General features: G+C 37.8%; 1 protein-coding gene across 1 annotated transcript in view; it reads left to right on the top strand.

The window, feature by feature from the left end:
- Positions 1-24,177, top strand: part of GALNT1 (polypeptide N-acetylgalactosaminyltransferase 1) — a 106,707-nt gene that overhangs the window by 50,244 nt on the left and 32,286 nt on the right. The window contains exons 2-3 of the mRNA XM_066352340.1: positions 3,336-3,576; positions 11,364-11,538. Coding sequence (XP_066208437.1) covers positions 3,438-3,576; positions 11,364-11,538 — 314 coding nt within the window. The 5' untranslated portion in view covers positions 3,336-3,437. The remainder of the gene's footprint in view (positions 1-3,335; positions 3,577-11,363; positions 11,539-24,177) is intronic.

The raw sequence follows: 24,177 nt of genomic DNA, 5'->3' as shown, positions 1-24,177 counted from the left end.
AAGATTTGTGTACAAGCCTTTGTATAGACATGTTTTCCTTTCTCTTCAGTAAACAGCCGGGAGTAGGATTGTTGATCTTGTGTGGTCAGAAACTGCCAAACTGTATTCCAGGTGGGCTCTGTCATTCTGCATTCCCACTGGCAATGGTTAGAGTTCCAGGTGCACCACTTCCTTGGCAGCACTTGGTATTTTCCTTTTAGACACTTGTATCAGAGTATAGTGATGGTTCTCTGTGGCTCTAGTTTACAGTTTTGTTTTTTTTTTAATTTAAAGTTTTTTTATTTATTCATTTTAGAGAGGAGAAGAAGAGACAGAGAGAGAGAGAAGGGGGGAGGAGCTGGAAGCATCAACTCCCATATGTGCCTTGACCAGGCAAGCCCAGGGTTTCGAACTGACGACCTCAGCATTTCCAGGTCGACGCTTTATCCACTGTGCCACCACAGGTCAGGCTAGTTTACAGTTTTTAATAGCTAATGATTTTAAACGTCTTTTCATGGGCTCATTTGTCATCTGATTTGCTCTTTTGGTGAAGTGACACAGTTTAAATCTTTTGCCCATTTTATTAAAAAATTTTTTTGAAATTTGGATACAAGTCATTTATTAAATACGTAATTTGTAAATTTTTTTTTCAATCTGTGACTTTTTTTATATTCACAACAGTGCCTTTTGAAGAGTAGAAGCTTTTAATTATAAAGGCCATTTTTTCTTTTTACAGTTTTGGGAGTTTTCCCTGTCTGAGGAATCTTTGCGTAACCCAAAGTCTCAAAGATTTTTGCTATCTCCTTTACCGTTTCTTCTATACCTCCTGCTTCTTTCATACCCCTCTCCTTTCAAACACCCCAACCCACTGCATTTCACCTTCAACTTTAGAATCTTGGAAAAATTAAAGAGGAGTGGATGAATAGTTTAAAGATTTACACTTAAGTATATATTTTGGGCTGTAAGCATTATAAAAACACATAGCAGATTTTAGAGAACATAAAGAAAGCTGCATTTGAATCCCAGATACTGCACTAGCAGTCTGTTTGCCTTGCCAGTGGCCTTTCATACGAAGTAGTAGCTCAGAATATAAATTTATCCATATCTGGATTCTCTGGAGAGAACTGAGATTCCATGATACTGTACACTCTCAGGGTTTTGAATCTCCCTTTACTCCAGTTACCACAGTTATCTGTAGTTGCTCATTGTGTGTGATACAAGGTCAGATATTGAATAAGTTTGATTTTGAGGCAAAAATATGATAGTAGCATCCTGTTCTCACTGTGTAGTCAGGGAATATTGGTTTGATGAAAAGAGGAATATAGGCAAGAGATCAAAGTTGTCAGAGAGATGAGCATAAATAATACTTCAGGTTTATGAGTATCCTTTATTATTTTGGGGGTGCTTTTCAGGTTGCTGTCTAGCAACCTTGTAATGCAGGCAGTAACTGTTTGTGAATGTGTGTGTGTGTGTGGGGGGGGGGGGTTAGGCAGTTATATAACGTACACAGTGATCTCTCCAGTATTTCAGGTAACTAACCTGGAACCATATTAATTATCACAATATTATTGACTGTATTCTTTATGCTGTACTTTACATCCTGTGACTGTTTGTAAGTACCAATTTGTACTTCTTAATCCTCACCCTTTTCACCCAGCCCCCAACCCCCATCCTCTCTGGCAACTGTCAGTTTGTTTTCTGTATCTATGAGTCTATTTCTGTTTTGTTTGCTTATTTCTTTTGTTCTTTAGATTCCACATGTGAGTAAAATCATAAGGTATTTATCTTTCTCTGATTGGCTTGTTTCATTTAGCATTATACCCTCTAGGTCCATTCATCTTTTGCAAATGGTGAGATATCTTTTTTAATGACCAAGTAGTATTTCATTGTATATATATACTACAACTTTTTTATACACTTTTCTGTTGATGGGCACCTGAGTTGCTTTCATATCTTGGTTCTTATAAATAACACTGCATTGATCTAGGGGGGCATATCTCCAATCGAATTAATGTTTTGGGTTTCTTCAGATATGTACCCAAAGTGAAATTGCTGGGTCATAAGGCAGTTCCATTTTTAATTTTTTGTGGGAACTCCTTACTGTTTTCTATAGTGGTTGCACCAGTTTGCAGTCCCACCAACAGTGCATAAGGGTTCCCTTTTCTCTACTTTGTCTTTTTCATAGATAAATTCTCTGGCCTGTTCTGAATTGTTTGGGTAACTACATCTGTGCTGCTCGCCATGGAACATGCTACATAAAGTTTCCCTTGTGAGGGGCTGCAGCATAGACCACCAGCCTGGTCCCTAAGAGCATACGCTGATGTGGCTTTCATGTGGGTCATATGTGTGAAGTGTGTGTTTCGTCCATGCACCTCCTCTGAATGCACGCCTCATCAGAATGCACTTGGCCAGTCTCTCTCCTAATCAGCAGTGACACAGGCCTTTGGAGCCTTGGCTTCAGCTGCTCAGTGTATGACTCTGTACCTCTCTGAGGACTCCCAGACTTCTCCAGAGCTCTCCAAGATGAACTCCCCAGGTGCAAGAAATGTTTCTAGTCAAACTGCCCCAAATGACTTTCCAAATTTTGTGACAGTTCCTCAAGTTATTTTCTCATATTTCAACAGATGGAGGTGTGGGGTATGGGTGGGAAATGGAAACTAAAGATCTGGGAGATCTGTAAAGTTACTGTCAGAGCCAACACTAGGTCTCAGACCTTATGATACCCTTTTTCCTTCCAGTATGATTTCCATGTCTGTTTCTCAATGGCTGGTGACTAGCATTTTTGAAATAGGATTCAATGGGTCAGAGGGACAAGAGTGAGCCCAATAAACTTCTATAGTACAGGCTCCTAGGAGAACCCATATTAATCTTTAGGCCTTGAGAACTTTATATGAGTGGTTGAAACGGACTGGGAATCACTGGATTCTTAAATTCCTATAGTCATCAGTGGCTTAGCACTGCTTTAGCATTGTAGTAATTGAGTAGAAGGCGGCTAAGCCCCGGGTGTTTGATGGATATGAGATAGTAGGTCACTGTTGTTTTAATCTATATTTTCCTACTTATAGTGAATTGAGCACTTTTCTACATGTTTATTGGCTATTCAGGTTTACTTTCTGCAAAGTGCCTGTTATATCCTCTGCTTATTTTTCTGCTGGGCTGTTGTGTATTGATTTGTAGGACTTATTTGTATATCTTTGATACTATTAACTTTTATGTATTTTACAAATATCTTTCTAAGTTTGATTTATAAACTTAGTCTCCATAGTAAAATTTCATATGTATATTATTCTTTGTTGCAATTCATTTTCTACATTCTAAAATTTTAAGTTAATTTTTTTTTCTGTTTCTCTCTATAGGTTATGAATGTGATTGCTGATGAAACTGGATTGGAAAATTTTTCATGATCTTTGTATATTTATATATATATATTTTAAAATTTTGCATTGACTTAAAGTGCCATGAGAAAATTTGCATATTGCAAGGTGGTCCTAGCCACCTCCTTGATTTGGGTACTCTTGGATATGTTCCTGCTGCTTTACTTCAGTGAATGCAACAAATGTGATGTAAAAAAGGAGAGAGGACTTCCTGCTGGGGATGGTGAGTGACATTTTATAATAAAATGCTCATTTTGATAAGTATGTCATTGGTTTTTTGTTGTTAACTAATTTGGATACTATAAAATTTTAACATTTTTTAGATTAATAATCCCTGTTTTCTTATATATGACGATCATATTTCTAACAGTTCTCTAATGGGTTCTTCCAGTAGTTAAAAGTATTAAAGTATCATGTATAGAATTACTAAATTTAATTTTTGTGTTCAGTGTTAAATGTAGTTAATTAGCTGGAAGTTATGTTACCAAATTATACAAGGAATCTCATAGTTGGACTCATCAGAATTTTACAGATTAGTCTCATGCCATAATGCTGAGTGGAGAATTAAAATTACATTATCAAGTATCAAAAGATATTTCTCCTACCTTCCCATCTCAGTTCTAAGGGAAGAAATCGTTCTAGATGGATGTGACCTGGAGAATTCTCTTGATGAAAGCAGGAACAGTAATGCTGTAGATAGCTCCAATTAACGCCCGAGGGCAGGCTTTTGAAAGGTGGGGCTGTGGAGGGGCTGCAGTGGGAACACAGCATGTCTGGGTGGGAAGAAAAGGAGACGAATGTGGAGACTCTGGGTAGGACGGACTGACGTTTTTGGCAGAGGACACTAGGAATACTCAGTTTGGGTTGAGCAAACAAATGCTTCCTTTATTTAAAAAAAAATGAAACATAATAAAAATGTCTGCATTGTGAGTCAGGAATTGAGCTGTTCTGGACTCTGAACTTGGATTATTTATAGAATATCTGGCTCTACAGTAATTCTGTTTTCAGAAATTATGTATAAATGATTACTGTTTAACATAAGTCTTATTTGGGTAGCTACACTTAAATATTTTATAGTTTATATTGAGGGAACTGGTTCCCTAAAATTTATAATCTAAAATTATTTATTTGTATTGGTAACTGTGCCTACTTACTATAATTTTTATAGATTGGATTGTATAACAAGTTCTGTTTATTTCATCTTCGGAAATTTGCCTAAAAATAGCCTCAGTTGCCAGCACTGGACTCTACTAACACCTAGACCAGGGGTTGGGAACCTATGGCTCACAAGCCAGATGTGGCTCTTTTGATGGCTGCATCTGGCTCACACACAAATCTTTAATAAAAAAAAATAACGTTAAAAATAGAAAACATTCTCTTTTATTACAATCAATTCATTTCCTACCGTTCATGTTCATGGTTGAGGGTGGCTGGAGCCAATCACAGCTGTCCTCGGGACAACACCAAATTTTTATTGGATAATGCGTAAGGTACACGGGTTGTTGTATGGCTCTCATGGAATTACATTTTAAAATATGTGGCGTTCCTGGTTCTCTCAGCCAAAAAGGTTCCTGACCTCTGACCTAGGCTAATCCCTGACTTTTTAAATTTCAATTTCCCACCCTGGCCAAATAGCTCAGTTAGTTAGAGCATTGTTCTGATAGGCAGAGGTTGTTGGTCTAATCCCTGGTCAGAGCACATACAGAAACAGGTCGATGTTTGTGTCTTTTTCTTTTTCCCTTCTTCTCTAAAATCAGTAACTTTTTAAAATATTAAAAAAATAAATTTCATTTTTCCCATAAGTTTTAATAAAATATATTTCTATTCAAAGTCAGCCTGTTTGCTTATTTTCTTGGTTTACTCTTTGGCCCTGTTGTTTAGTAACTCTGTTGAATGACAGAATACTGTTTCCTGGACTGTTATTAGAGCTATAGCTCTGTTCACATTTTTCTTCTTCTGGCTATTTGATTTTTTTAATTGAATTTATTGGGGTGACACTGGTCAACAAAATGATACAGGTGTCAGGTGCCCAGTTCTGCATCACATCTCTGTACATCATATCCACATTTAAATCAAAGGGCAGGTATTAACCATTCATCAGTAAGAGACTAGGATAGTTTTTTCCCAAAGAGAATGGATTAACTCTCCTCACCCTAATTCATTGCTCTTTGTGGTGGAAGCTCATGGTGTTCTATCTTAAATGCAAACGCATGGAAGTAAGAAGGAACGGGACCTGTAGTGCGTGAAGATCCACTTGGCAGATGTTTTTGAAACTCTAATTTGTGCTGGGCAATGTAATAGGTGCTAGTAATAGACAGTTCAACACTAACAACAAAAAGACAAAATTTCTTCCTTTGGGGAACTCACAGTCCAATCGGAGAGAGAGGATAATAGTAGGATATGGATATAATAAACAGCATACTAGAGATATGCGTAAGAGCAGAAAGGAAGGAAGGCCTTGGGCGTCTGGGAAGGTGCGGGAAGGAATACTGAAGTTGAGTAATAAAGATGAACAGATGTTCGTTAGGTTTGATGGGTAAGGATACCTTCTGAACAAAGGAAAGGAGCATGTGCAAGATAAGCAAGTGCGAGAACAGAGTTGATGGATAGGAAATGTGGGGAAAGAGCACAGAGGAAGCTTGGAGGTTAGCAGGGGCCACATCACCAAAGGCCCATGTGGCATGCTGAGGGTTTTGGACTTCATCCTGTAGGCAGTGGCATGCCATGAAGATTTTAAAGAAGGGAGTAAGGAACCTGGTGGGATCAGACTTTCAGAAGTGTGGTGGTCATGTGGCTGACGTACTAGAAGAGAACAAGACAGCAGAGACCAGTTGTGAGGTAGTTGTGAACATTTAGAGCAGTTCTTGGAGCCTACACTGAAATGACACTGGTGGGAAAGAGAAAATAAAATGTATGAGGAGCATGTAATTAGTGGAATTTACATAATTTAGAGAGCCACTGAATGTAAGTCCAAGGTGACTCCCAGGTCCCCCGTGTAGATGAACTGATGCGAGGCGGGGTCCCCAGAGGCAGAGCAGCTTTGATGAGCAGGTGGTTGCCTATATTGGTGTGGCTATTGAACTATGAGGTGCTGGTGGAGAGTTCTCTGGTAGAGAGTGGTTGGGGGCACATAGGTGGCAGAAAGTTAAGCCTGGTCTGTACAAGAGACTGCACTGGTTACGTAGGTAGAGTTAGAAGAGAGAGACCCAGTGTTGGAGAGCATCTTGGAGGGTCAGGGAAGGAAGAGAGGCTTGTCAGGAACTGAGAGAGAGAAGAGGCCAGAGTGAGCGAGGTCATGGAAAGCCAGGAGTGGTGTTTGTTCAGAGATTTTGCTTGAGCTGAAGACCTGGTGTTCCTGGTGTGTTTGGATTGGGATTTCTGGTGACCCTGGCAAGCACTGTTTCAGTGCCCGCAGACTTGAGGCACCAGGGATGTAGTGGAGGTGTGCAGCTTATTCTTTTAGGGACTTTTACATGGACAGATGGGGTAGTAAAATTGTTGAAGGAATGGAGCTAAGGTTGGTTTTCTGTGTATGTTTTTTTTTATATATATGTTTAGGGAAAGATTTAAAATGTAAGGCAAAGAAGCAATACTTGAAAGAACAGATATTCAGCAGATTAGACTGGGATATCAGAACCTTAAGAAAAGGATTATCCTTCAAGAGGATTCTAGGTTAATACAGATTTGAAAACCACAAGAGGCATGAGTAGCAAAGAAAAGAAGTAGCAGCTTCTATACAAAGTGCTGAAGTACAGAGTCAAGGAGAAATGGTCTGGAAGTAACAGCAAGGAGCTGTGAGATGGTGTATTTACCTCGTGGGAAAAGGACAGCGAGCAGTTCTCACTGAAAAGGTGATGAGTTCGTGGGCTCTAGGGGAGAGCCAGATTTGGGTTCCCGGTAAGTCTGAGGTAGATGGGAGCTCTGTGTTGAGATGAGACAGAAAGAAACTTGATGATAGCCTGGGGGTGTCAGGTGTGGATGGGGCAGACTGAGCAGGGTTCAGCAATGGGAGAAGGAGAGAAGGACTGAGCAGGAAGCCAGAGGTGAGGTGAGCAAGCAGCTGACCGGGAAGGATTTGAAAGGCCAGTGTACCCAGACAGGGGCCTTAGAGCCTGTTTCCCATTGTGATCTGTGAGCCTTAAGGGTTGACAGGGAAGGGAGACTGTTGATGCTAAGCAAGAAGTTTGAAAAATCTGCTCTAGTGTGAAGTTTCAGTGCAGTGGGAGCTGGGAGGTCCCAGGTAACTCAGAGTGCTGAGATTATGAAAGTTCTCAGTAGGTGAGGAATTGCTGTGGTGTCTGAAAAGACCTGTCACTAAGATGTTGCAAGAGCATGGCTTGGTAATGGTACTAAGGATTTGGATGTTCTTAGTGGAATTTGCAAGTATGCTCAGTGACCTCCTAGAAGAATGTAAGTCTCCTTTGGTACAATACATAAGGTCTCCAGGATCTTCATTTTCTATGGCATTTGAAAAACCAAAACAAAATAAAAAAGAAAAACAAAACAATGAGCAGATGTAACACTCCAGAGTAACTGTTTCAGTAGTGTAAGGATCTCATTTCTGAACATTTGTTGAACTGTTTTACAGTGCCAATTTAGGGAAATTTACCAAATTATGTTCTGTATATTGTGAATAAAGGTGTTCTGTTTTTAAGTAGAATAGATTTATTATTCTTATGAAAATATTTTCTGACATTAAACCGGTCTGTGGCCCAAAAAAGGTTGGGGACCACTGCTTTATACTACTTCCATGAGAAAAATATAAAGTAGTGATTTGTAAGATTTATTAAAGTATCTTCAAAAGTATGTAATGTGGTTTGTATACATTAATTTTATTTAGTGTCATACAGAAGGAACCTGTAGTTTTCTTGGTAATTAAGTTTTCTAACATATGAAACCTCTCTACATTGTTGTATGAATGAAGTTAAACTGAAGTATAAAATATCTTTGTTCTTACATAAAAGCTTGGACTAATTCCCTTATCAAACTTGATTTGATTTTAGACATGATCTGCATGTAAAATTTTCTGCCAAGAAAAAATTTTTTTTTTACTTCGGGAAATTGATATCCAAACCCCATTTTAGTAACTGTCAAAAATTTCACTGAATTCACTTTTAATTTACATAAAAGACTGCTAAGTAGAATACAGGTAAAGTTAATGCTGACCCTCTTTTTTATTAGTTGCTTCTTTATACTGCAATTGCATTAATAGTAAAAATATTTACTAACCACATACATTTTATCCTGGCCTCTTTGCAAAAGAAAAGTAGTTAACTAGTCCATTTAATTTTTTAGGATACTGTAATTTCTAAATTAGAGTATTCTGTTAGATTCTGTAAGTCATGAAGTAGTCATATAGTTTTTAATTAATTGTAATTTTAAATGTGGCTGTGAAATCTCATGTGTTTTAGAAGGTTAAAGTATATAGTGTGGGCACTATATTAGATATTCAGATTATTGGTAAGTACCCGGTGATCAAATATGTAAAATATTGCAGCAACAGAATTGTAATGAAGCAGTTTTGCCTGCTTCTTTAAGATCTCAAGAGTTTTTACTTTACAGTGATGGTCAAGCTTTTAACTATCTGGTCATATAGTCTCTTATGCAATAAGGAATACAATTTATATTTACTAAGTTCTTATAGTAATAATTTCTTGAGTCCTCCTACATGCTCCCGTAATCCCATGGCAATTTTCAAAATAAAATAAAAGTAGAAAAAATAAAAAATGTCATTCCTATTTACCCATCAGTTGGCTTCAACAGTTGTCAACTCACTAGTCTTGTGGCATGTATACATGAGTACCCCCCCCCCCCAGCTTTTGGTTATTATTGAAGAAATTGGGTTCTTTTTTCCCAGTTTCCCACAGTCAAGATTTGCATCCCTTTAGTGTTCTTTATCAAGTCCTTCTGAGTTCATGGATAGGTTCAGAGGCTTGATCAGATTCAGTGTCTCCCCTTTTTCTCCTGGAAAAATATATTATAGATGAATATAATATAGATGGTATTCTCTAACTGAGCAGGATGTTCAAAACTGAGCAGGATGAAAATGTTTTCATTCTAACTTTTGCTTAAAGCATCATCTTATACTAAAACAGGGCAGAGATAACTAAAGAATATTTATAATCAGGGTCACTAGATGTCTCCCACCTACTCTTAACATTACCTTTGCCACACACAAAAGATAACTGTCACTTCCAAAACTCGGCTGCTTTCTGTTGACCCCTGAACATCCCAATCCTCAAATCTGTTGATTGCTCTTTATTTTCCAAGACAGGTAAATGAGTAGAATTCATTCTAAGAGTTTTATAATTGTTATAGTTTTAAAAGCTTACATGGGCATTATACCTCTGTTACTTGTATGATAGTTTTTATTATACTTGTTATTAAGAATAACAAGTATGACAACTTAAAATTTTTTTCAGCCTTTAAAGAGTTTATTTGCTGAGTAAACATTAGGCAAGATTTGTTTTAAAAAATATATTACATGAGTTTTCTATAATTTTTAAAGTTATTTTCTAATATTTTCAGGTCCCTCCTAAAATCACAGTTTATGCTGAGAATAAGGGAAGTTATTGTATGACATATTTTTCTTGATGGTTCTATAAAATAGATTTTTATATTCTAGACAAAGTTGTTAAAGACACAATGAATAATTTCACATATGCTGCAGCTTTTTTATTGGTAGGTTGCTTTGTACCACTGTCTGAAACAATCTTCCTATAGGTCAGCTTTACCAATTAGTGCTGTTCTTGGGCAGATGAAGCCTGGCCAAAGAGAGATGGTTTGTCTGCTGCCTTGATTTCTCTCTTTTTGTGCAGAGATTTTTTGGGGATGTCTAGAGAAAAACTACAGGAGAATAAAACCTTCAGTTAAAAGAAGAAGTAATGTCCCAAACAGATATTGTTACTGCATTATTGTCCTCACCTCATTGTATATCTGTCCCTTTTAGATAGGAAGTTTAACACACTTTTATCCAAATTTAATACATTGTAGAATCTGTTCTTAGAATGTTTTTAACATCTCAAAAGCGTATAACAAAGAATGAGATTTGGGGATTGCTGATCTGGAATACTACTCTTTATGTATGTATCAAGATAAAACATTACTTCTGATTAGAATTCTCTTTGATGATGCTCCACCTTGCATGGTGCTATTGTAATGTATACTGTTACAAATTCGAGGATTGCATTTTGACTTATTTTGAATAGCACTTTTACTCACTTATAAGTTCAGCACATAATGATAAAACTCGTATAAGACACTATTCTAAACTCCACTGAAGTTACATGAATGAATCAAAAAACCCAGCTAAAAATAGATCATAACCCAGTTTTAGGGGGCTGATAAGGCAGGTTTAGCAATCATTAAGAAATAGCAGTTGATCAGAGATATAAGAGCAGTAGATGAAATGTGGTAGTCAAGAGCAGTAAGCAGACAGATAAAAGCTGTGGACAGGAGAAGCCATTTTAGCCGGGCCTTGAGAGACAAATCAGTGTTCCATATTGCAGAGCTAGGAGTGGGTAGGAGATGCCAAGGGAGGAACCTGTGTGAGCGAAGGCCCCAAAACACAAAAACATGGGGCATATTTGGGGGGAAGTAGTGAGTTCTTATTTGACTGAGGATGGAGTACTGGGGAGAGGGGGTAGAAGGCCTAGAAGGTGGTTTGTTTGGCAAGTTCGGCTAAATTTCACATTAAAAAGATTGGACTTTTGGAGACCATGGAAATAACAAGCCTAATGCTTTTAGGGAGGTTAATGTGGTAACAATATTTGAGGTGGGTGTGCCAAGGCAATGCAGTGATTCAGGTGAGTGGTGCAAGGTGAGAAGGTCTTTAAGTCATGACAGTGGTGTGACGTCAAGGTCAGGGCGGCTTCTAGGAGGTGCCACTCTGAGAGGGTGGGCTCAGAAACGGCTCTCGTTGAGGGCACGGTTTAAACTCAAATGTTATTAAACAGAAATATGAATTGATTGCTATAAAATTTTTAGTTAAAGTTTCCTTCTTATTCTTAGTTCTAGAGCCAGTACAAAAGCCTCATGAAGGTCCTGGAGAAATGGGGAAACCAGTCGTCATTCCTAAAGAAGATCAAGAAAAGATGAAAGAGATGTTTAAAATCAATCAGTTCAATTTAATGGCAAGTGAAATGATTGCACTCAACAGATCTTTACCAGATGTTAGATTAGAAGGGTAAGTACTTAGGATGGTCCTGGTAGTATTTAATTGGAATGAAAAGTATGTTCTGAATTCCTAATAAAGTGCATGTTAGTGTTGATTGTTCCTGAAGTGAATCTCACTAATTTACTACTTATCCTACTTAAAAATAATTAAATGCTGATAAAATAATACCTCAAGTTACTATTGATCATTAGGGCTCTGTATTTGAGGTTTGGGAAGTATTTATTTTAATAGATTAAGATGGTAGGAGGTTTTAAACTTCATTATTGCCAAAGAATTCATATTATTAACTTTTTGAAAAAGATTCTTTAAAGTTTTCTGTAACTTAAAATAGTGAAGTATACAATTGTAAGTATACAGATTACTAAATTTTTACATATACCTGTCATCCAAATCAAGATATAGAACATTTGCAACGTCCCTGAAAGTCCTGTTATGTTCCTTTCTAGTCAGTACTGCCACCCTGAGAGGCAGCCTTTGTTTTGACCATAGATTAATTTTGTCCTTTTTTTGAACTTTTTATAAATAGATCCACAGTATATATTCTTTTGTCTTTAAAATTCATGTTTTTGCATATATCAGAAATTTATGCTTTTCCATTGCAGTATAATGGTTTGTTAATGTGGCTATACTGTAGTTTGTTTATACATCAGTAGACATTTGGGTTGCTTCCACTTTTGACTCTTAGGAATTAGCTGTTGTGACATTTTTTATGTATCTTTTCTGATAGACTTAAGCTGTCATTTCTATGTATTTTATATGTATTGGGGGAAAGGAATAGAGTATATGTTTCTATAGCTTTAGCACATGCCGCCAGACATCTTTCCAATTTCAAAGATGGTTGCACCAATTTACACTCTTACCAGCAATATAACAGACCACTTGCTCCAAAGGAGGAAGGTAGTACAAAGTATCTGGACCAGAGAACAATAGGTCCAGTTAAAAGCAAGGGAACTACAAAACACAGGTGGGTTAAATGAACATAAACATTGCCAAGACCCCTAGGTACCATGCCATCTATGGCTCCCATTAATGCCAGCATCCATGCCATCCTGTCCAGGCAAGAGATTGGAGGATCTTTCTCAACAGAATTGGACTAGCCTTAGAAAAAAACACACAGACACTAATATCGGAGATTCTGCAATTTATGGCACAATCTAAGAGCTTATATTCAACTTGTTGATCTTCCATTTTTATAACATAACCAAGGAATACTAGATATCATAGGAAAGGCCTCAAACATGAAAAGGATAGTTCAAAGCAAACAAACCACAACTTGGATGAATCAAAGACTATTCAGGGAGAAGACTACTTAAAAAGAAATAATTAATAATCTCAATAATATAAGAAAATATATTACAACCATACAAAACAAGAATAGGATACTATTAAAAAGATACACTGAGAGAACCAAAAAGAGCTCTTATAATTTAAAAAAAAAAGAGGAGAAGAAGCAACAAATTCAGTAGCAGGTTGGGAGGAAATCTTCCATGAAAATGGATCAAAGAAACAAAGTGATGGGCAATAGTAAAAGCATATGAAATTGGAGTGACAATAGAGGATTAATATTTGATTAATAGTCTTAAAGAGAACAAAAAAAAATGGGGGATTTATCTACAAAAATTTCTAGAACTGGACTATTTTTAGGAAAGAGCTCATCACATTTTCAGGACAAGAGATGAAAATAGACTGCACCTAAAGCATTATGAATTTTAGAACACTGGGGATCCTCCTACTCAGAAGACGTATAACTTTTTTTAAATAGAGAAACTATATAGGTTTCTCTAGTGAAGAAAGCGGGTCACAAAAGATTATTAAGTGGAATGTTTTCAAACTTAGCAGTAGCTCTGGAAACAAAGGAGCAAAGTTCTAAAGGAAAATAGTTTCCAACTTAGAATTTTATATTCATTCTAACTTACAATCAAATGCACAGGTTAAAGACTTTTTTAGAAATGCAAGGTCTGAAAACATTGAACTGCCACACACATCTTTTCTCGGGAAGTTACTGGAAAGAGTGCTCTACCAAATAAGGACTTAAACCAGTGGTAGTCAACCTGGTCCCTACCGCCCACTAGTGGGCGCTCTTGCTTTCATGGTGGGTGGTAGAGGAACAAGCAAAGTATAAATAAAAAGATAGATTTAACTATAGTAAGTTGTTTTATAAAGATTTTTTCTGCCAAACTTAGCGAAAATCCAACATAAAGTACTTGGTAAGTAATTATTATTATATGCTTTAACTTGCTGTAACTCTGCTTTATAAATTTTATAAAGTAAAAGTACTTCCCTACTTTATAAATCACCATTAATGTGGAACCGGTGGGCAGTTAGAAAATTTTACTACTAACAGATATAAAAGTGGGCGGTAGGTTAAAAAGGTTGACTATTCCTGACTTAAACCAAAGAAAAGGACACAAGATGTGGAAGACAGGAGATCCAACATGTATGAGATATGTTGGGAATCCCTGGAGGATGGTGAGGGAGAGCCCTGGGTGAGAGTTGTGCAAGGAGAAAGGCAACCAGTCCAGTAGGAGCAGGTGCAAAAATGCACTCCAGTAGAGCTTCAAGATGTTGTTGAAATTATATCTGATACAACCAAATGTTTTTAGAAGAGATTTAGACAATTGATGGAGAGTTTGGGTTTGAATTACAAATAAATACATAGAAAACCATAGCAAGGAAAAAACTCAAATGATCATTAACTCCAGGGAAAGCTCTTAAAAGTTGTTCAGAGAAAGCAAAAATAATCATAGTTACTGCATGGCAGAGCTGTGAATGAGTCAAAATAAGATAACATTATCATTGTGCATGTAAGACAGAGTGAGGGGATGGAGAGTATCGGTGTAGCAAATTGGGTAAGTGGAGATCAGTCAACAGAAGTTTCATTGTAATCTTAGATCTTTACAAGATATGTATACTTTCCTGAACAATTTAGGAATTATTGGAGAGAGCTAGACTCTTCAGGGAAGCCTACAGTTAAAATTTTAATAGTGTCTATATTAAAAAGAGCTTCAACTATTACTGTTTCTTATAGTTATTTTTTGTAATTTTAATAATTCCCTTGAGCACATAACCACTCTTAACACATTTTATTAGGCATTTATATTTTAATCTTTAGATGTTTTTTAAAGATACTTTTATTAATTAATAGATTTTAAGTGTATTAGAAGTGACCAGTTTTTGGACAGTGAACAACTTCATTGATGTTATGAAGAGTGTTTAAACAGTGTAACACATATGCTTGTACACTGAATTTCAGACTTGATACGGACTACTCGTACTTGAAAAACCTCTGTTTTGTGCAAGCTGTTAATACACAGTCCTTCTGCCCGACCACTGGGTCTTGGTGGGACGGTGCTGCTTGTGGGAAAGAAGGGGGCACAAAGGCACCACTGCCTCTAACTAACCTTTTAAACCTTCTTACTCCATCTCTGTGCTAGTACCCTTTTTTAAAACATTGTATTATGGAAAATATCAAATGTATACAAAAATAGAGATAATAGTATAATGAACCATCATATATTCATCACCTTTTTCAATAATTCTTAACAGTCTTGTGTTAAGATGTCCTCCAACAATCTCTTACCTCTTGCTTTGAAATCTGCATAGTCTCTTTCTGTGTTGTACTAGGGTTGGTTTGTATGACCAATAGAAGACAGTACAAGTGATGGAGTGTCACTTTCAGGATTAGGTTATAAAATACGCTATGGTTTCCAACTTGATCTTTTACTCTTACTTGGGTCACTGGCTCTGGGGTAGCTAGCTGACATGACAGGAGCAGCACTATGGTTTTGGCCTTTTGTGATTAATGGGCTGAGTGAAATTAGAAGTGGATTTCCCAGTCCAGGCAAATACTGGGAAATATTTCAGTATGTATCTCTGAAAGATAAGGACTCAAAAAAAAAAAAAAAAAAAAAAAAAAAAAAAGAAGAAATATCATGGCACCATTTTCATAGGTAAAAAATACCAACGGTGATTTCTTAATAACTTGAAATACCCAGTTATTGTTCAACTTGCCCTAGTCATGTCATGTATTTTTCTTTTTTCTTTTTATATGTTTGTATCAGGATCCAAATAAGAGCTACATATTGCAACTGGTGCAACCTTTAAATCTTTTTCAACCTGCACGTTCCCTCTCCATCCTCTTTTTTCCCCTTACAGTTTATTATTTGACATAGTGTCTTGAATCCTTCCTCAGCCTGCATTTTGCTGTCTGCATCACTATGATGTCACTGATTGTGTCCCTCTGTCCCTTCTCTTTCCTGTAGAGTGGTGGGTTAAAGACATTTTGTATTGATATCCTTGAAGTCACTAAGTGGTGTGAGGTGTAAAGGTAGGAAATTTGGACCATCGTGCATCTTCATGAGCATGTCTGTTATCTGTCCCATCTGTCTCTTCTCTTGTGGGAACTCCTGTTAGCTAGGCATTGGACTGCTGGAATTGGTTCTTTTAGTGTCATATATTTTTGTCTTTTCTTGTTTTGTTTTGTTTTTTAACGTCCAGGGAGAAATCCTAGATCCTTTCAGCTACTTTCTTGAATTTTTTATTACTAAGCCTTTATCATTATTGTCTTTTAAAAAATATAGACAACCTGCAGCATACCAGTTTTATACATATAAATTATTTGTGAGATATTTAGCATGACAGCAGCATTTTAATCTTTGTAGTTTTTAGAATAATTTTAACTTTGGCTTAAAATTATTAAGTCCAATGAGGCAAACTGCTGTAAAGTGCCTCAGATACCACGATAGCCCAGAATAATTGAATGGGTTTGAAAATAGGTTCTCTGACTCTGAATTCCCTTCGATCTCTACTTCATAGCTGAAAATTAATTCCTCTCACTTTTAAAACTATTCCTTTTAATACAAGATTAAATTCTGGAAACATTAAAATTATGTATTTAGTAGAGTTCTGTTTATTTTCTCACATCTCTGTTATTTTGATGAAAGTATGTAAGTTGCTCGTAATTTTTAAGACTTAGGATTTTATATTTTTTCAGGTACTTTCAGTAGCTTTGATACTGTTCTGTAATGAGTAATGGGTAGTTTTGTTTCAGTTAAGTAAAATTTTGCAAAAAAATACTCTAAAGTAAATATTACATTTTTTTGTACCGGTATTATCATCTTATAGTTTGATCGCTACCTGCTTCATAAAATTTAAATTATTCTGTTAATAGTTAAATGGATTGGAAAGGAAGAAGTAAAACTTATTACTTGTGGCCCTGGCCGGTTGGCTCAGCGGTAGAGCGTCGGCCTGGCGTGCGGGGGACCCGGGTTCGATTCCCGGCCAGGGCACACAGGAGAAGTGCCCATTTGCTTCTCCGCCCCCCCCCCTCCTTCCTCTCTGTCTCTCTCTTCCCCTCCTGCAGCCAAGGCTCCATTGGAGCAAAGATGGCCCGGGCGCTGGGGATGGCTCCTTGGCCTCTGCCCCAGGCGCTGGAGTGGCTCTGGTCACAGGGGAGCGACGCCCCCGGAGGGACAGAGCATCGCCCCCTGGTGGGCAGAGCGTCGTCTCTGGTGGGCGTGCCGGGTGGATCCCAGTCGGGCACATGCGGGAGTCTGTCTGACTGTCTCCCCATTTCCAACTTCAGAAAAAATAAATAAATAAAAAAAGAAAAAAATAAAAACTTATTACTTGTAGTTCAAGTCCAAAGTAATTACAGATAAAGGATTAGAATCAGTACGTGTTTAGCAATGTTGATAATTTTATGACAAATATTTATGAGAAAAATCAATTGTATTTCTATGTGTCAGTTTTACAACAGAAAATTTACAAATTTTTATATACCACTTTAAAATGTAACCAGAAAATACCAAATATAGGAAACTCTTTAAAGAAAATTCTAAAACAGCCCTGGCCGGTTGCCTCAGCGGTAGAGCATTGGCCCAATGTGTGGAAGTCCTGGGTTCAGTTCCCGGTCAGTGCACACAAGAGAGGCGACCATCTGCTTCTCTACCCCTCTCTCTCCCCTTCTCTATTTCTCTTTTCTTCTCCCACAGCCATGGCTTGATTGACTTTAGCGAGTTGGCTTTGGGTGCTGAGGATGACTCCATGGCCTCCGCCTCGGGTGCTAAAAAATGGTTCTGGTTGCAACAGAGCAATGGCCCCTAGTGGGCTTGCTGAGTGGATCCTGGTCTGTGCGCATGTGACAGTCTGCCTCTCTGCCTCTCCTCCTCTCACTAAAATTTTTTTAAAAAGGGAATAAAAAGAAAATTCTATAATATTGAGAGAAATTAAAGACCTAAAGAAATGAAGAAATCCCCAAATTTAAGGGGTGCATGGCTCAATATTATAAAAATGTTGGTTCTCTTCAAGTTAATTTATGGATTCAGTGCATTCCCAATCAGCCACATTTGTGTGTGTGTGTATCATTTGACAAACTGATTCACAAATGTAACTGTAAATGCAAAGACCTGGCAGAACCAGGTATTCTATAGAAGAATAAGTTTGAGGATTTATAATAAATTACCAAGATTTCTTAGAAAACTATAATCATTAAGATAGTGTGGTATTGTTGCCAGGATAAATAAACAGATCAGTGAAACAAAATAGGGAGTTCATAATCAGTTTCCTACCCCTGGAGAGCACTTGGTTAAGGACAAAGGTAGCACTGCGCGGCAGTAGGAAAGGATGATTTTCTTAAGAAAAAAGTAAACTGCTGGGTCAGCCTGATACAATTAAGGTCAAAACTAAAACTGTACCTTTATCTCACACCACATAGAAAAATTAGTTTCATGCTTTATTGCAGATGTAAATATGAAGGCAAAGCAGTAAAGCTCCTAGATCATATAAAGAATATTTTTATGATCTTACGGTAGGGAAACACTTCTTCAAGAGGACACAAAAATTACCCAAAGATGAGGGAAAGTTTGATATAAATGGGACTACATTAAAGACTTTCTCATTTAAAAAAGTGAAAAGAAAAATATATTGAAAAGGCAAGTCACAGAAGAGAAGGTATTTATGGTACTCATAACCAGCAAAATGCTCAGATCCAGAATATATAAAGAACTCCTACATATCAATAAAAGATAATAATAGAAAAATGGGTGAGAGACTTGAACTTCACAGAAGAGTTTATCTAAGTGACCAATAAACATTGACAAGATGCTTAGTCTTATTTTTAATCAAGAAACAAAACCACAATGAAATACCATTTCACACACTGTTGGTGGGAGTGTAAATTGGTACGCTGACATTGAAAAACAGGTCAATGTTTACTAAAACCAAATACTAACGATTCATGACCCAGCAGATCCAATCCTAGGTATCTCTAACAGAAATGTTTGCACATATGCATCGGGAGACAAAACCAAAAATGTTTATAGCAGTACTATTTGAATTGGTTCTAAACTGAAAATAGTCTTAAGTGTCTGTCAACAGTTGAACATGATATATTCATACAATAAATATTCACAGCAATAAAAATGAACAATAGCTTCATGCCACAACATGGATGAATCTCACCGTTTACTATGCAGAAAGTCACACAAGAATATATATGTAGAATAATGGCTGTTTCTGGGAAGGTCAAAACAAGCAAAACAATGATGTTAACTGTTAGGATAGTGATTGGTCACCTTTGTAGAGGAAGGAAAAGGTGTAGAGGAAGGACGAAGTTCTTTATTCACTTAGTGATGTTTGCTGTGTGATAGATAGCTCACTGAGCAATTGGTTTTGTGAACTCTTAGACTTCAAATAAAATCAACTTCAGAAAAGAGAGAAACAAAGAAGGGGAAGCAGTGGAGACAGGAAATGTAGCAGTACTTGTGAAGTATAGTTGGAAAAAGGAGAGAAGTGGGGTGTTAGCTAGGTAGATCGTGCAGTCGAGGGAGACGTTTTCTTTTTTCCTTTTAAAAATGGTATATGGCATAATATAGCTATATGTTGGTGGGAATCATCCCCTTGAGGGGAAATTTGAGAGGGAACTGTTATAGCAAAAGTATTGACCTTGAGTAGGTGAGAAGGAATGTACAGAAACAGGGATGACTCAGACATTGCATAGCCTGTTACTTTTGGGGTTTTTTTTCTTTCAGTTTTAGTGTCTTCTATTAGATTATGATGATGTTGCATTATTTAAAAAACTGCTATTATTGTGGTTTTGACAGTTTCTCTGACTCATTCTGTTTATTTTTCAAGGATGCAACATTGGATGCATTTAAGACAGTTTGTGGTGTTTTTGTTTGTTTCTAACCCAGTGTTCCCCTTTAGTTTTGATAGTGCTATACCACTTTTAATCTGCTTAACATTTTTATGGTATGTCTACTTCTTTCTATTTCTTTACTTTCAGTCATCTGTATGATTTTGTTTTAGGTGTATCTTTGCTAACTGGCTGGATTTTATGCTTTTCATTCACTCTAATAATTTTTTTTTTTTGTATTTTTCTGAAGCTGGAAATGGGGAGAGACAGTCAGACAGACTCCCGCATGCGCCCGACCGGGATCCACCCGGAACGCCCACCAGGGGTGACGCTCTGCCCACCAGGGGGCGATGCTCTGCCCCTCCGGGGCGTTGCTCTGCCGCGACCAGAGCCACTCTAGCGCCTGGGGCAGAGGCCAAGGAGCCATCCCCAGTGCCTGGGCCATCTTTGCTCCAATGGAGCCTCGGCTGCGGGAGGGGAAGAGAGAGACAGAGAGGAAGGAGGGGGGGGTGGAGAAGCAAATGGGCGCTTCTCCTATGTGCCCTGGCCGGGAATCGAACCCGGGTCCCCCGCATGCCAAGCCGACGCTCTACCGCTGAGCCAACCGGCCAGGGCCACTCTAATAATTTTTTTTAATGGGCTGAGTTTGATAAATCTAATTATTGTAACTATTTGATATATTTGTATTTCTTTTAGGTTGAACCATACAATATTGATATCCCCCTTTTTTTTAAGTGAGAGGAGGGTAGATAGTGAGATAGACTCCCCCGTGCACCCCATTCAGAATCTACCTGGCAACCCCCATCTGGTGCTGATGCTCAACTCATCCCAGCCACTGTCTGAGAGAGGGGAAAGGAGAGAAGGGGGAGAAGGAGGGGAAGAGAAGCAGGTGGGTGTTTCTCCTGTGTGGCTGACCAGAGATCAAACTTGGGATGTCCATACCCCAGTGAGCCAACTGGCCAGGGAATATTCACCATTTTTGACTTATGAAAATGACAGTTTCATAAAGTTCAACCTAATCTTGTTTTCTATTTATAGCCTTTTCCATTTTTCATTTTCCATTTTGTTAACCAATCCAGTTTCAGCTGGTAAAATTTTTAGTATTTGTGTTTTTATCTCTCTTGGCTTGGAACCTGTACATTTTACTTCTATTCCTTTAGTAGTAAGACCTGTGATTGTCTGTCGAGGTATGGATGTATCTTCATTTACATGCTTGGTGCACATAGTGCACTTTTGATCTGGGCATGCATATTATTCTTCAATTCTAGGACATTTCTAGAAGTAATCTCAGGTATTGCTGCATCACTGGTTTCTCCAATCTGTTCATCTGGAACTACTTATATGTATATACTAGAGCTTCTCAATCTAAACTGTTTTTTCTCCCTTTTTGAACTGTATCTAGATGGATTTCTCATTAATATTTTGATTAATATTAAATAGTAAATGGCTCTGCGCCTTTGAACAAGTTGCTTGACTTTCTGTACTTTATGGTCCTTATCTGTACAATAAGGAAAATAACAAGGATTGCTGTGAGAATTTGTAGTGCTTTGAACTTTTCTGGGAATCTCTAGGCCTTTGTTCAGGGGGTGAGCTGCAGGCCCCAGGCAGTTCTCAGGAAAAGCCAGCCCTAAGCGTGCTTTCCCACCTCCACTCTTTTTTACTAATCACTATCTGACTTCTGAAGTGTATTCACGATGAAGTGTTAAGTGAGAAATACTGGATCAATACTATCACTGTACTAAAGCTGGACAGAGCTGGCCAGCAGGTTCTTTTCAGACCAGTTCCCAGAGGTGGAAGGACAGTATGTGGGATGGCCCCTAGAATGCAGCGTTTGCACCCCCTTTTCTGAATCCATAGAAGCCCTGCTTATTCTCAGCCATGGGATGGACCGGGGTAAGCTGGCAGTGTCCAGATCATCCTGTGCCTGCCAGTAACTTTTACTCTCTTGTAGGGTCTCTAAGGGCACTTTTTTGGAGGAAAGAATAACCATTTTTTGGTGTCAAGAAGTGTTAAATAGAAATGGTCAAAGAATAACTTGTAATATGTGATCATAGGGAAGCAGGTTTAAGACAAATTTCAAGTTACCTAATATGGCAATTTTATTCTATACAATTAGTCTTAGATGCTTAAAAAGTAATAGTAATACTATTTATTATTATATTCTAAGCACTGTACACATTATTGTATTTAAGCAGTCCAACAAAATAGCAGTAGTATGCCCACTTTACAGGTGGGAAAACCCAGACTTTGAGAGATGAAATGATTTGTGCCAAGGATGGTTAGTAAGTGATTCAAGTAAAATTTGTGACAAAACATGTAATCTTTAAAAACAATTTTTATCTTTTAGTTTTTCATTGATTTGAGAAAGAAAGAGAGAGAGGAAGGGACTAGGGGGAGAGAGGGAAAAGCGTCAACTTGTTCCACTTATTTGTTCCATTTAGTTGGGTATTCATTGATTGCTTCTCATTTGTGCCCTGACCAGGGGATCGAACCAGTAACCTAGGCACCTGGCCAGGGTCAAAACATGTAATCTTTTTTTTTTTTAATTTTTTATTCATTTTAGAGAGGAGAGAGAAAGGGAGAGAGAGAGACAGAGAGAGAAGGTGGGGAGGAGCTGGAAGCATCAACTCCCATATGTGCCTTGACCAGGCAAGCCCAGGGTTTCGAACCGGGGACCTCAGCATTTCCAGGTCGACGCTTTATCCACTGCGCCACCACAGGTCAGGCAAAACATGTAATCTTAATCAGTATGCTTTGCCATCACTTTTTTGGTTAGATCTTCATTGATCTTGACTGAAAGAGCATATACAGGGGAGAAATTATGTAATGTTGTCCAACACTGCCAGGCAGGTAGCCAGACATCTAAAGAGCTATAGACTTGTCCTTGGTAAATGGTGGTGACAGGCTCAATTTAGTGGATGACAAAGAATACCTTGAAAAATCATAGCTCAAAGGGACATGAGAACAGTATTGGGTTAAATGTGCATATTCACCTTGATTTGGAATTAAGCTGCTTCACTTCTCTAAGCCTGTTTTCTCATCTGTAAAATTGGGATAATAACACCTCTTAGTGTTGTAAGGATGAAGTGGGATAATGCATATAAAACTCAGTGCCATTTCAGGCTGTTAGAAGGATAGGGTAAGTAGAGTGGGACTTTAACAGTTGAAAAATAATTTTAAAAGTGATTATCAAGGGACTTCTGTTCTGCATTCCTGAATTGTTAGGTGTTTGTATGGATTGATTCTCTGGTAAGCCCAGTCTTGCTGAGATGAACACTATCCTAAGTATATTTAATAATCTATTTTCTGCAATGTCTGATTCGCTGAGACAGGCACTCAAGCTAACCCTCAGACCACATAGTGAATTTCATACATTAGAGTTTATTCGGTAATCCTTTCACTCAAAACAAAGAGTGCTCATTAAATAGGCCATCTTTTAATTAGTGTATATAGGGGATATAAATGAAACCACTTGTGTTTTGACTCATTGTTTAAAAACCAGGGATTTTCAATTAACTCCAACTCCCCTCCAGTATATAACTCGCTCCGTTAGTAGCATCAGCCCACTGTGGTAGTGATGGTATAATTTGAAAAACATATCATCTTCCCTCCCCCTTTCTCAGTCTGCTGTCAGCCAAAACAAAGGAGTAAATGAAGGAAGGGAAAACAGGAGATCCAGTGCAAACCACACTTTCAATAAAGGACTTGTATTTAGAACATATAAAGAACTCTCAAAACATACAACCCAACTAAAAAAAAATTCAATGCAATAAAATGTCAAAAAACTTGACACTTCAGCCAGGATGCTCTATGGATTGCAAATGAGCACACGAAAAGACAGTCACTGGGGAAGTGCCAATTAAAACCATAACGAGATACCACTTTATGCCTATTTAAATAGCTAAAATGAAAGTTGCCGACAGTGTCAAGTGCTGACAAAGATTCAGGACAGGTGGAACTCTCATACGTTCCTGGTGGGCACAGAGAAGGCACTGGGGTGTTGGTAACAGTCTGTTTCTTCACCTGAGTGCTGGCTACTTGATGCATTCACTTTGTGGAAATTCATTCAGCTGTATACTTATGATTCGTCAGCTTTCTTATATCTACATTACATTTCAATAAAAAGACTCTTCCCTCCCACAAAGCTATACATAACTTAAAAAAAATATGTACAGCTTTACACTGGCTAATTTTCATTCCTGAGGATGACTCAGATGTGACAGGTTGGGTGAAAGCTGCTTCATAACACTGCATATGGCCTTCCTGCGGATCCTCAGCTCTGTGTCCCACCTGCAAAGGAATCACCCCCCACCCTTAACTCCATAGGAGCAGACGGTCCCTCCATGGGAGAAACTTGGGTAGAATGCTGAAAGAATTGTTGGTTTTTCTCAAGTGCTTTGTGGCTTTCCCAGGTAGAGGAGGGTATATGTATTTATCTGTTCTGAGATCTGTTATCATTTTTCCCTGTGTTTTCTCAATATATTTTCTATTTTGCTTTGAGAATATTTGTAAAT

The sequence above is a fragment of the Saccopteryx leptura genome, chromosome 11, assembly GCF_036850995.1.
Source record: "Saccopteryx leptura isolate mSacLep1 chromosome 11, mSacLep1_pri_phased_curated, whole genome shotgun sequence".
Lineage (NCBI taxonomy): Eukaryota > Metazoa > Chordata > Mammalia > Chiroptera > Emballonuridae > Saccopteryx > Saccopteryx leptura.
Note: the sequence above shows the minus strand (reverse complement) of the source record. Positions and strands in the feature narration are given on the sequence as shown.